The sequence below is a fragment of the Canis lupus genome, chromosome 5 (genome assembly GCF_003254725.2).
Source record: "Canis lupus dingo isolate Sandy chromosome 5, ASM325472v2, whole genome shotgun sequence".
NCBI lineage: Eukaryota > Metazoa > Chordata > Mammalia > Carnivora > Canidae > Canis > Canis lupus.
Window position 1 is genome coordinate 64,473,779 of NC_064247.1, and position 12,602 is coordinate 64,486,380.

General features: G+C 60.0%; 1 protein-coding gene across 7 annotated transcripts in view; it reads right to left on the minus strand.

The window, feature by feature from the left end:
- The window catches only part of ACSF3 (acyl-CoA synthetase family member 3), a 55,174-nt gene extending 45,350 nt beyond the window's left edge, over positions 1 to 9,824 (minus strand). Inside the window, exons 1-4 of one of the 7 annotated variants that reach the window (XM_049110591.1) lie at positions 6,553 to 7,219; positions 5,419 to 5,563; positions 3,012 to 3,704; positions 1,735 to 1,890 (exon numbers count right to left, since the gene is read on the minus strand). In XM_049110591.1, coding sequence (XP_048966548.1) covers positions 1,735 to 1,890; positions 3,012 to 3,692 — 837 coding nt within the window. In that variant the 5' untranslated portion in view covers positions 3,693 to 3,704; positions 5,419 to 5,563; positions 6,553 to 7,219. Of the gene's footprint in view, positions 1 to 1,734; positions 1,891 to 2,416; positions 2,980 to 3,011; positions 3,830 to 5,418; positions 6,299 to 6,552; positions 7,220 to 9,702 lie in introns of those variants that run through there. The other 6 variants (XM_049110593.1, XM_025427114.3, XM_035715831.2 and 3 more) reach the window with 6 other exon arrangements.
- Between the last annotated feature and the right edge of the window lie 2,778 nt (positions 9,825 to 12,602).

Sequence of the window (12,602 nt, forward strand, 5' to 3'; positions counted from 1 at the left end):
CCTTAATAGAGGCCTAGACTAAGCCCAGTGTCTGAAAGTGCAGCACCTATGAAAACCATCCTGAGCCGAAATCCTGTAAAGCAAAGCAGTGACCACTGTTAATTTCTACAGACAAAATGTCTGGCATTTCCAGGCCCCAAAAATAATCTGAGGCTTTTCTGATACCTTAGAATACATCTTGCTAATGGATGCAAAAAATAAATAAAGGACAGACGCTCACAGACAAACATGTACGTACAAGCCCAGAGCTCTGCAGGAAGTGACGAGGCTTAAGCCCCTGATCCCTGCCCTGTTCCAGGAGACAGGAAGGTGGATGCTGCTGAATGCTGGAGACCAGGGACTCTGGCTTCCCAGGGCCCCTTTGTGAGGAAAGTAGCAGGTGACCAAAATGCAAGCTCCGAGCTGCTGGGCAGAGAATCAGACAGACCCTCCAAGGGGCAGAGAGCCTTCAAACAGCTGGAGTAGGGATCCCTGGGTGGTGCAGCGGTTTGGCGCCTGCCTTTGGCCCAGGGCGCGATCCTGGAGACTCGGGATCGAGTCCCATGTCGGGCTCCCGTGCATGGAGCCTGCTTCTCCCTCTGCTTATGTCTCTGCCTCTCTCTCTCTCTCTCTGTGTGACTATCATAAATAAATAAAAATTAAAAAAACAAAAAACAAAAAACAAAAACAAAAACAGCTGGAGTGCTAGGTGAGCGCCGGCTGCAGCGTGTGCTCGGTCCCTGCCTGCTGGGGGTGGTCTACCCTGCTGGGGACAGTCCACTCTGTGGGGATGGTCCACCCTGCTGGATGGCCCCTGCACAGCCACCAACTCATGCAGCCTGTGCACACTAGGGGCCCGGGCCTGTGGTTTCCTGTACTCTCTGCTTTGGCAATCTGGCCATTTTGTGATTTGAGAACTAGTATGGAGACCTGAACACAAAGGTGTTTTTCCACATCCTCCTTTTCAACCTTTCACCTGTGAATAAAAGTTCTATTCACCATGTAAGTTATAGTGAAAATCAACAAAAATCTCAGGTCTTTTTCAAAGCACTGTGCTTCACGGCCTCCCTGCAGAGTGGCTCCTCCCAGGACACGTGCGTGCAGACCTCAGCAAGGGCACTCTGTGCAGAGCCCAGCCTTGACCACGACAGAGGTGACATAGGCTCACAGAGTATCCAGCGGCAGGTCGGCATCTGACCCAGGTCTCTCCTCCCTGCATAGTGGCACCCTAATCACTGCATGCTGCTTAGCCCGGCTGGGGGGGGTGGGGTGGGGACAATGTGCTGGGGGGCATACCAGAAGAGCAAGAGAGCCCCCGGCTGGACCTCCTGCTCCAGGACAAAGGAAAGCTGGTGTGCTTGGCTGAGCAATGGACCCAATGCCCCACCTAGTCCACATGGACATGTCACCTCATGTGGCAAAAGGGACTCTCCAGATATGGTTTAAGGTAAGGCTTCTGAGAAAGGAGGGTCCCCTGGACATGCAGGTGGGTCTGCACAAAAGGGCGCTACCACAAAAGGGCGCAGTGGTGTCAGAGGCTGGAGGCAGCAAGGAAAGGCCTCTCCAGGCGCAAGCAGCCCTGCCCACACCCCAACTTTCATGCCACGAGACCATGGAATTGACTTTAGAACTGAGAGGATCAACGTGTGTTGTTTTAAGCTCTTCTAGTTTGGGATAATTTGTTCCAGCAGTAACAGGGGACTGGCACAGCTGGCAAAGTCTATACTGCAGAGTGGGGCATCTAGTCCAACTTACCAGCTGAGCATTGAACTCAGGGAGCATCACACAGGTGGCCCCCACCCAAAGGGGACAGAGCAGCTTGTTTACCACGCCGTGTACATGGTGCAGCGGGAGGACATGCAGGATCACATCGTGTTTACTCCACGCCCACTTGTGGACCAGCCCTGTCACCTGTGGGATGACAGCACAACCTCAGACAGGAGGGAAGGAAGGAAGCCAGCAGGCCGGTGAGGAAGAGGAGTGGGGAGGCTCACATTCTGGTGCCCTGCCCTTCTCAGCCTCTGAGGGTGACAGTGGTCATGTGACCATGGGCTTACTTTCAGACTCCCACATCCAAGAACACCGCTGGACATGGTCAGGGCTTAGATGGGAGGGGGGTGTCCCAAGTCCTCCACGTATCTTGCTGGCTCTACCGCCAGGCAGTCAGAGGTGCTCCAGCCCGCCCGTGGGATCCTAGGCCCTAGCAGAGTCCACACTTGAACCCAATCACCCACCCTGCACCGCCTGTCTGGTTCTGGTGCCTCCCTCATCCCAGCTGAATGGTCACAGAACCCAGAGTTGGGTTTCTACCATATGCTTAGCTATTACTGAGGAGCAGCGTGAAATGTGACCAGTGGAACCTTCTGCAAAGTACCAGTGAGGACGGCACCCCGCATGCCTCAGTGACTACTGTGGCAAACACATGTGACATACTTACCCCTTGCAGAGACCAATCAGCAGATGGTCTCTCTGGACAAGTGTGTCTTCTTTGTCTCCTGACAGAGCAGACCTATCAGTGGTGCCTTGCCTGCAGCCTGGACTCAGTTTACCCCAATGGAGGGGACCGAACTAGCCTGAGACCCAAGGGCACTGACCTCATACCTGATCTTTGTGGTTCTGAGACTCTATTTTACTGCTCCAAGCATACAAGAGTCTTGCTCGCACATACTCATATTTTTTGGAAGGAGGAAGGATATAAGTTATAGGTGAATAAGGCAGCTGGGGAGCTTGGCTGAGACACCGAGGCCACGGAACAAGATCCTTGAGTCCTGTGTGGGGGTTTCCCAGGTCAGGCCTATTTCGGTGCTGTCTCTGGAACCCTCACCATTGTGCACCGGCCACAGTGCCATCCACTTGCTGCATAGCCCTGAGGATGCCTTGGTGGGCCCATGGGTCCCAGGGCTGCGGTCACTTCTGGCAGCACACGTCAGGGAGGGTCGGCAGAACAGTGGCAGCTATGGCACCACAGAGGAAAGGAAAGGCAAGCAGACCACCACCCCGGAGGCCCCAGCATGAGGCGCGCGAGCACTCACCATGGCCCTGATGTTGTGGTGAGTGCTCAGGACTCCCTTGGGCCTCCCCGTGGTCCCACTGGTGTACATGATCATGGCACCACGGTCCCTCCAGTTCTGCTCCCAAACCTTCCCCTCCCCAGGCTCCTCGGCCGCCGCACCATAAACTGTGGACGAGAGAGGCAGCAGTGGGACCCCCAGCTTCTTGACCACTGGGCGCAGGAGCTCCATGTACTCCTGGCCCGCAAGGACCACAGAGCTCCGGGAGTCCCGGATGAAATACTCCAGCTCGGCTGGGGGATGCTTCTTGTAGAGGGGGACAGCAATGCCTCCGCTCATCCATGAGGCCCACTGTGCAACCACATAGGAGACGTCGTTGGAGCACAGGAAGGAGACCCTCTCCTCCTGGAGGTCCCCGCCAGTGCACTCGCGGAGCCTGCACACCTCCTGGGACAGGCGGAGGCTGTGGTAGTAAAGGTCCTTGTATGTGTGGTGGCCATACTGGTCGACGAGAGCAATCCTGTCTCCAAAGGCCAGGGCGCGGGTAAACACAGGGGCGCTCTTGTCAGGACAGGCGGCTGGGGCCGTGTGCAGGGGGCTGCTTCCTCCGCGTCTCAAAGGAGTCGGCCAGCGGGAGGCCACAGCACAGCGCAGGCGCCAGAAGGACATGGCCAGGTGGCCCAGCGTCACACCTATAGACATCCACTTGGGTACCTGGAGTGGGGCCGAAGAGAGAGGAGCAGTGCAGGTTACTGCCACCAGACCTGTTCCACCGCAGAGCAGTGTGTGGGACACCTGGCCAGATGGAGTCTGCCTGGCTTCATCCACCAGGGGCCGTCCTGAAACAGGAGATGCGACACACAATGCGGCACCTTCAGGGTTTACTGTCCAATGTTCCAGGGCTTTATTTACTCTCATTAAAGAATTTGCAAAATATATGAGATTCTAAAACAACTAAATTTGGTAAAACCAAGGAAAGCAAATTCAATGCCCTTAAAGTAAATTCTGAATAAAATCTGAGCTGGGAAATCACGTGCAAAGAGGATAAGTCCCGAGGGCCGCCAAGCACCCATTCTCTGTCCACCAGCAGGCAAAGCCTGGAGCCTCTGGCACACAGAGCTCAGATTTGCGGCTCGCTTCTGCTCTGCATGCTTCCCACAGGGAGGGCATTTGGCAATGAGGTGGCCTGAAGAGTCTCAAATAAAGTGAACATATGTGTCCCAAGAGTGTCAGCTTGGGTTTAGGCTAAGACATGATTCCTCCCTCTCCCTCAGCTAACATGATGATAAAATAACAGCCCAGTGTGGCCAGAGAGATGGGAGAGCCTGCTGGGAGAGGCTGTGGCTAGCCAGCCACCTACTGGAATGTCCTGAGCGCTGAGAGAAGGGAGAGCCAGGCAGCTTCCTGTGGTCTGTCTGAAGCTCTGGCCTTTGAGGGCCATTCTGGCTCTGTGCCCATGTCCTACTCTGGGACATGGCTTCACAGGGACATGACACGAATGGGTGTACACTGTCCACATGGCTTCTGCAAGGATGGCAGTTTATAACCGAAGTTCAGCCCCATTCCAGAGGTCAGGAGCCTGCCAGCTACCCTGGACTCTGCCTCCTGTGTATCCAGAGCCAGGGTAGCCTGGGAGGTCAGCCACAGCCATTCACCCTGGCTTGAAATCCCCACCTGCACAGCTCCTTCAGGGGTTACCGTGCCTCTCTCCCTGGGCAAGTGCCCTGCCCCTTTCTGGGCCCCATGACCTGAAGCACATGAGTGGACACACTTGCTCCTCAGGCATGTCTCATGAGTACCACTCGACACTGACAGTGAGAAGGCACCTCTCAAACTACGAGTCTGGGCCTCATGACCTCACCTTCTACCACCCTCTTAGCAAACAAAGAGATCACCTTTGACCCCATGTCATGCACAAAAAATTCATAGCTGCTTAGCCTCCAGGTCAGGGACAGAGCCCAACCTGCACCATCCCTCCTGCAGCGAAGCACACATCAGCTCAGGACCACACACCCACCATTCCCGTGGGCAGAGGGCATTCCCGGGCCAGAGGGCACCTCTGAGTGCTACGGGCTAGTGGGATGCCTGGTGGCCCACAACACTGTCAAACAGAAGCCGTACATCTTGTGCCCCTCCTGCAGGCCCAGCAGAACAAAGACGCTAAGGAAGGACCCCGGCAGGGTCCCTAGGTGCCCCCGATGCCTCCCTCCTGCTCCGTCTCCCCTGCCCTCCACCCCCCACCCCAGGGACACATGGCGAGGCCCCTTTCCCATCAGCAGGCTCGCTCCCTGACAGATCCACACTTCTCTCTCTCTCAGTAACTTGCTACAGGGGGAAACTAATGTGTTATTGTTTGTTATGTGCACCAAACAGTTTTGTTCTCTGTTCTTAATTTAAAAACAGATTACACACAACACTTTATAATTACCTAACAAAACAAACAAGCTCCACGGCAATAAGAATTGCCAGAACGGGGGGTTATGCTTTGAACGCGAGCCCCTCAGTGAGCTGGTTCTGGTGCCATTTATTTTTTAAAACTGGAGATGCTTCTGCTTCAGCATTAGTATTTTCTTCTACACACAAAAGACAAAAAACAAAATTTTCTGGATGGTGGATCTACAGGGTGTTTGTAACTATCTATAGCTCTGATTTCTCAAGCGATAGGAGCAAACAGCCAGCAGCGAATGGCATTCTTCTATTCATTAGAACTACTGGTTCCTAAACAGTTTGTGTCGACAGTGACATCAGCCCTGCTGCCTGGACACTGCGCACCCGCAGAGAAAGCCAATTTGGGAAGGAAGGGCCGCCAGGTGCCAGCACCTGAACTCACAGCGGGTAGTTCCAGGAATAGATTCCCAGAGGAGGCCCTCTCAATGCTCCCCCAGAGGTGCTCGCCTGGAAGTGCTTGCCAGGTGGTGCTCGCCAGGAGGTGCTTTGGGAGGGAGACCACAGTCTACCCTGAACAGATTGATGTTTTGGCTTGCCTAAGGCAGGGCCCAAATCCCCTGACCTTGAGGACTTTAGCTTTGTTCTGTTAATGAGCAAGTGATTTGGGGGTCACATATCTGAGAGACTCACAAGCCGCTCTGAAGGGATGGCCCCATCCTCCCACACGTTCTGCGGGAGAATAAGCAGCGCAACCTCTCTGGAGGGGACTGTGGTGATATTTACCCAAATTAAAAGTTACTTTAGTTGTGAGGTACCCCCAGGTCCAGAATGCCCAGGAAGAAACCCCACCTTCCGACCACGGGGCCTCATTTGGTCACAGGGCTGACTCCCCATCTCCCCTAGCAGCACAGCCTAGAGCGACACAGCCACCAAGGACATGCAGTGAGGCCATGGGGCTTTCTGTCTCAATGGCCCAACTTCACAAAACTGGTCTCCGCACATGGGCCAGCCAGGGAGAAGCAGCGTCACTGTGCAGCATTGCAACAGAACCTCAGCCAACAGCACAGAAACCTGCATTTTGGGAAACAGAGCGTCCCCTCCTCCCCCCGGGGACACTCTCAGATTGCCCCAGCTGCAGGTGTCCAGCCAGAGGCATGGCAGAGACCATTGTTACCTTAACTGTGACATTCCAGGGCAGACCACCAGCACACGCGGGCCTCTCGGAAGCCTTGCCCAACACGCAGCGCTGCACCTGTGGTCTCCCTCAACACACATCTGGGCGTCTGCCCCGTTCCTCCTGGTTTCTTCACGTGTGGAAGCCTTCACGTCCCCATGTAATAACAAGACTGTGGCACAGCCAGTGCAGGGACCGTCGGCACGCAAGGGGGACCAACGGCTGCAGCACTGTTAGCCTGGTGCTCGCCAGGGAGCCCCGCGACAAAGATCACTTCATAAATGATACTTGCATTCAAACGAAGGTGGCTGGTTTCAAAATGAATAAAATGGCACCTGATGGGCCGACGCCAGCCTGCCCCACGCCCCCCAGAGCCTGAACATAAAGTGGAGCCCAGCACTTTCTGTCGTCTGCTGCCTCAGTGGCCTGGGTGCGAGTGGACCGCATTCTCCTGGCGGCGGAAGGCATTCATTTCAACACCACGCCTGCGGGTTTCGGGGGCTGTTTTCAAGGTTATGTTTTTAAGTGACAGACTTAAAACATTCTCGCTGCATTCATGAACACTACATTCAAATCAAAACACTGAAAGGGAAAGACACATGCTTAAACCCATATCCGTATTAGGAAGTCAAAAGCCGTCTCAAAAATGCCATAACAAACCATGAGAGACACCTAACTCTGGGAAACGAACAAGGGGTGGTGGAAAGGGAGGTGGGTGGGGGATAGGGTGACTGGGTAACGGGCACTGAGGGGGGCACTTGGCGGGATGAGCACTGGGTGTTATGCTATATGTTGGCAAATCGAACTCCAATAAAAAATAAAAAGAAAAAAAAGAAGAAAAATTATCAAAAAAAAAAAAAAAAGCCATCTGGAGGGATAAGGCTTGTAATCCCAAGTCTGGCGTCCACTCCAACGACTGAGTCGGCCTCGACAAGGGTAGGTGCCGGGGCATGGGCCCTCTGGTCCGGGTGGTCACCTCCCGCCACTCCCCCCATGCTCCCACCTGGGCCCCTGGCGCAACATCTCCCCACATGAGGGCTCTAACTCCTCACCCCTTCTCTTCCCAGCAAAGTCTTCAGTCTGGATCACAGTCTCCCCGGCCTCCCAGAAGGGGGCTGCTCCCAGGGCCTTCCAAGCACCTGGCCCCCCGCGGTTACTGCCCATAACCAGAGCCCCTGGCCCACACACGGGGGCCAGCCCTCCAGGTGTGCAGGTGCACCCCCACACCCGGCTGGCCCTCCCCTGTCACACCCGGCCCTGGCCCCCAGGCATGCAGGTGCACCCCCACACCTGGCTGGCCCTCCCCTGTCACACCCGGTCCCTAGGTGTACAGGTGCACCCCCACACCCGGCTGGCCCTCCCCTGTCATGCCCGTCCCGCCCCGGCCCCCAGGTGTGCAGGTGCACCCCCACACCCGGCTGGCCCTCCTCCGTCATGCCCGCCCCGGCCCCCAGGTGTACAGGTGCACCCCCCCACCAGGCTGGCCCCCCCCGTCATGCCCGCCCTGGCCCCCAGGTGTGCAGGTGCACCCCACACCCGGCTGGCCCTCCTCTGTCATGCCCGCCCCGGCCCCCAGGTGTGCAGGTGCACCCCACACCCGGCTGGTCCTCCCGTCATGCCCGCCTTGGCCCCCAGGTGTGCAAGTGCACCCCACACCCGGCTGGCCCCCCGTCACGCCTGCCCCGCCCTGGTCCCCAGGTGTACAGGTGCACCCCCACACCTGGCTGGCCCTCCTCTGTCACGCCCGCCCCGGTCCCCAGGTGTACAGGTGCACCCCCCCCAACCAGGCTGGCCCTCCTGTCATGCCCGCCCCGGCCCCCAGGTGTACAGGTGCACCCCGCCACCAGGCTGGCCCCCTCGTCATGCCCTCCCTGGCCCCCAGGTGTGCAGGTGCACCCCACAACCGGCTGGCCCCCCGTCATGCCCGCCCTGGTCCCCAGGTGTACAGGTGCACCCCCACACCTGGCTGGCCCTCCTGTCACGCCTGCCCCGCCCTGGTCCCCAGGTGTACAGGTGCACCCCACACCTGGCTGGCCCTCCTCTGTCACACCTGCCCCGGTCCCCAGGTGTGCAGGTGCACCCCCCACCAGGCTGCCCCCCCCCCCGTCACGCCCGCCCCGGCCCCCAGGTGTGCAGGTGCACCCCACACCAGGCTGGCCCCCCCCCCCCGTCACGCCCGCCCCGGTCCCCAGGTGTGCAGGTGCACCCCACACCAGGCTGCCCCCCCCGTCACGCCCGCCCCGGCCCCCAGGTGTGCAGGTGCACCCCACACCAGGCTGGCCCCCCCCCCGTCATGCCCGCCCCAGCCCCCAGGTGTGCAGGTGCACCCCACACCAGGCTGCCCCCCCGTCACGCCCGCCCCGGCCCCCAGGTGTGCAGGTGCACCCCACACCAGGCTGGCCCCCCCCCCCCCCCCCCGTCACGCCCGCCCCGGCCCCCAGGTGTGCAGGTGCACCCCCCACCAGGCTGCCCCCCCCCCCCGTCACGCCCGCCCCGGTCCCCAGGTGTGCAGGTGCACCCCACACCAGGCTGGCCCCCCCCCCCGTCACGCCCGCCCCGGTCCCCAGGTGTGCAGGTGCACCCCACACCAGGCTGGCCCCCCCCCCCGTCACGCCCGCCCCGGTCCCCAGGTGTGCAGGTGCACCCCACACCAGGCTGCCCCCCCCCCCCGTCACGCCCGCCCCGGCCCCCAGGTGTGCAGGTGCACCCCACACCAGGCTGGCCCCCCCCCCCCGTCACGCCCGCCCCGGTCCCCAGGTGTGCAGGTGCACCCCACACCAGGCTGCCCCCCCCCCCGTCACGCCCGCCCCGGCCCCCAGGTGTGCAGGTGCACCCCACACCAGGCTGGCCCCCCCCCCCCCCGTCACGCCCGCCCCGGCCCCCAGGTGTGCAGGTGCACCCCACACCAGGCTGCCCCCCCGTCACGCCCGCCCCGGCCCCCAGGTGTGCAGGTGCACCCCCCACTAGGCTGGCCCCCCCCATCATGCCCGCCCCGGCCCCCAGGTGTGCAGGTGCACCCCACACTGGGCGCAGGGTGGGGAGCGGGGAGCGGCCTGAGCGGCACAGGAGCGGCGGCCCGGGCCGGGGTCCCTGCACGCGACCCCGGCCACCTGCGGGGGTGGGGGTGGCGCGGGGCGGAGGGCGCCCTACCTGGCCGGAGGGACGCCCGCTCCTCCTCTCCCCGCGGCTCCTCGGGGCCGGAACCGGAACCGCGGCTGCGTCCCTCCCCAGCGGGTCCTCCGGGAGCGGCGGCGGCGGAGGCGGCAGTTCCGGCGGCGGTTCGGGCCCCCGGCTCCCCCGCCCCGCCCCGCCCCGCCCCGCCCGCCCCGCCCGCCCCGCCCCGCGCTCGTGCCCTGCGGCCGCGCAGCCTGCGGGCCCGGAGCCCGACCGTCCCGGACAGGCAGCCGGACCCGAGACCGGTGGGCCCGTGGCGCTGGAGAGAGCGGCCCCGGAGCGGGGGGGAAGCGACCGGCAGAGAAGCTGCAGGGCCGCGGCGGGCTTCTGCTGGGGCGGGGCGGGGGCGCCTGGGGCGGGGCGGGCGCCGGCCCACGGGAGGGGCAGCTTCGCTGTTCTGCAGGGAACGTGGGACTCTAGAATTCTTAGGCCGAGTCCTAGGCGCCCCCACCCTGAGACGCTACCAGCAGGCCGACCCCAGGAGGTGCCTGGTCACGGGGACCCCCCTGCCTCGACAGCAGAGGCCCCGGGGCCCCTTGCCCTTCGGGGGCACACACAGACCTTGAACCGGGAAGCGGGTCCTCAGCGGAGTCCGCTGGTGCCCTGGTCTCCAGCTTCCATCTGGGGGACTGTCCGCAGCAGCGGTCGGGGCTCCCCACCTCGCCTCTGTGCCCGGTCGGGCAGACTCACCCTTCCTTTCCCCGACACGTCCAGTCCTGCTTGGTTCTCCTTCGAACCCCTCTGGGGCCGGGCAGGCCTGACTTCACTCCCGGGCACTGAGGCGGCAATAGATGGGCCCAGGGGAATTCTGAGTCCCGTCCCCACTGCCCCCCGGGGAACCTCCACCTGACGGCATCCCCAGGAACATGGAAGCGGTGGACTGTCTGCTGCCTTGGCTCCTTTGGGAGGGGATGTGAATAATCCAGGGAAAGTCTGGGCATCCAAGAGGGACGGTCACATACGAAAGGATCAAGGGAAAGGGGGGTGACTCCCTCAAAGACCATGGGAGGACGCGTGGCCATGGCAGAGCAGACATCCTAGGAGGCTGTTCCCTGTAGCATTTACAGATCACAGCAGCACAAACCTGTATAAGGTGCTTACGCACCTTGGCCTACCCGTGTCTATGCTGACTCTTGGAGGGATGGGGTGCAGGAAGGGTGTAGGGGGAGGGCTGAGTGTCCACCATGGGAGCACTCAGTGACAGGGGTGGCTGTGGAGACCATGCAGGCAGATGGAGGTAAGTTGTGTCGCCTCTGTGGGCAGAAAGGGGACAGTGGTCCCTCAAACTCTGTGGAACTGTGATAAACAGACTACAAAATAATTCTTAAAGGGGGTGGGGACAAGGACTTCATGTAAACTTCATGACTCCTCAGACCTCGGGATCACCTGCCCAGCACAGCCACCATGGCTGTATTCTCACCTCTGGCTCCTACACACCAAAAGGACCCCCAAGGGAGGGCTCTCCAGCAGGCCCGCTGGGCAAGGACGTGGGTCACCATCCACACGGAAATTGTCATGGCCCCAGCCTCCTCTGACCAGCACAGGGCCTTCAGTGTCTCCATGGGCCCCTGGCCTCCTAGAGGTTCATGAGATGGGCGGGTGGGTGTTGCAGGCACTCGTGTATCCCCAGCTGTGTTGCAGACACAGGGATGTAGGCACTCCCGTGGCTCATGGGCTGCGGGGGTGGGGGTGACGGTGAGTAGGTGGGCAGGTTGTATGCCGTCTGTGGTTGTGGCCTCAACGTGGCCCCCCCGCCAGAGTTCACATATTGAAACTCTGCCTCTTATGTGAAGAAGTGGGGTCTTTGCGAGGCAATTAGGACAGACGAAGGCGTGAGGCAGAGCCCCATGATGAGTCCCAGAGAGCTTGCCTCCTGTATGCTTTCCGCTGTGTGAGGACACAAGCAGGCGACAGGCCCTGGCCAGGAAGCCGGCGCCCAACCGTTGGCCTTCTATCCCCCAGGACTTTGGCCGGACTGTGGGAAGTCAAAGTCTGTGGCACTTTGTCAGGGCTGCCCATGCTGGCTGAGGCTGACAGTAAGTGCTCTCTAGAATCAAGCCCGGCAAGGTGACCACGATGGCTTTCAAACATGGAGGAGACTCTGGGGCCCCTCTGGGCAGGTGCTTCCAAGCAGGGGTCCAGGTAGTGAGGCAAGGAGCTGTGTGACTGTCAGGCAAAGGGCTGCCTTGCACCTGTCCCCACACACAAACAGGGAAGTCCTGTCACCTGTCCCTGCTCACATGCCTACCGCTTGATGGAGCTGGGATTTTGAACACAGAACCCAGTCCTGTCCCTCTGCTGCACTCCTCCCACCTTCTCATGGCTGTGAGGCTGGGTGAGCCACCAGACATGTGTGTCCCTTGGCTTAAACTGAGACTCTACCCCACACAATGCCAGACCAACCACTTCCATAAGAAGTCCTCTCCATGAGGTGTGCCCTCAGAGATATTCATGGCCTGGCGAACACTGGGCTGCCATGAAAGGAGAAGAGGGAAGCCACACAGAACCCTAGAACTGCTTATGACCACCTATGTTCTAAAAAAAATAGCATAAAGTACTTTCTCAGGGCACCTGGAGGGCTCAGTCCGTGAAGCGTTTGCCTTCAGCTTAGGTCATGACCCTGGGGTCCTGGGGTTGAGCCCTATATCAGGCTCCCTGCTCAACGGGGCCTGCTTCTCCCTCTCCTCTGCCCTAACCCTGCTTGTGCTCACTCTCTAATACATAAAAAAAAAAAAAAATTTAAAGTACTTTCTGGGGCACCCAAGTGGCTCAGTCAGTTAAGCATCTGACTCTTGATTTCAGCTCAGGTCATGGCCTCAAGGTCATGAAATCAAGCCCCATGGGGGGCACTGTGCTCAGTGCAGAATCCACTCGAC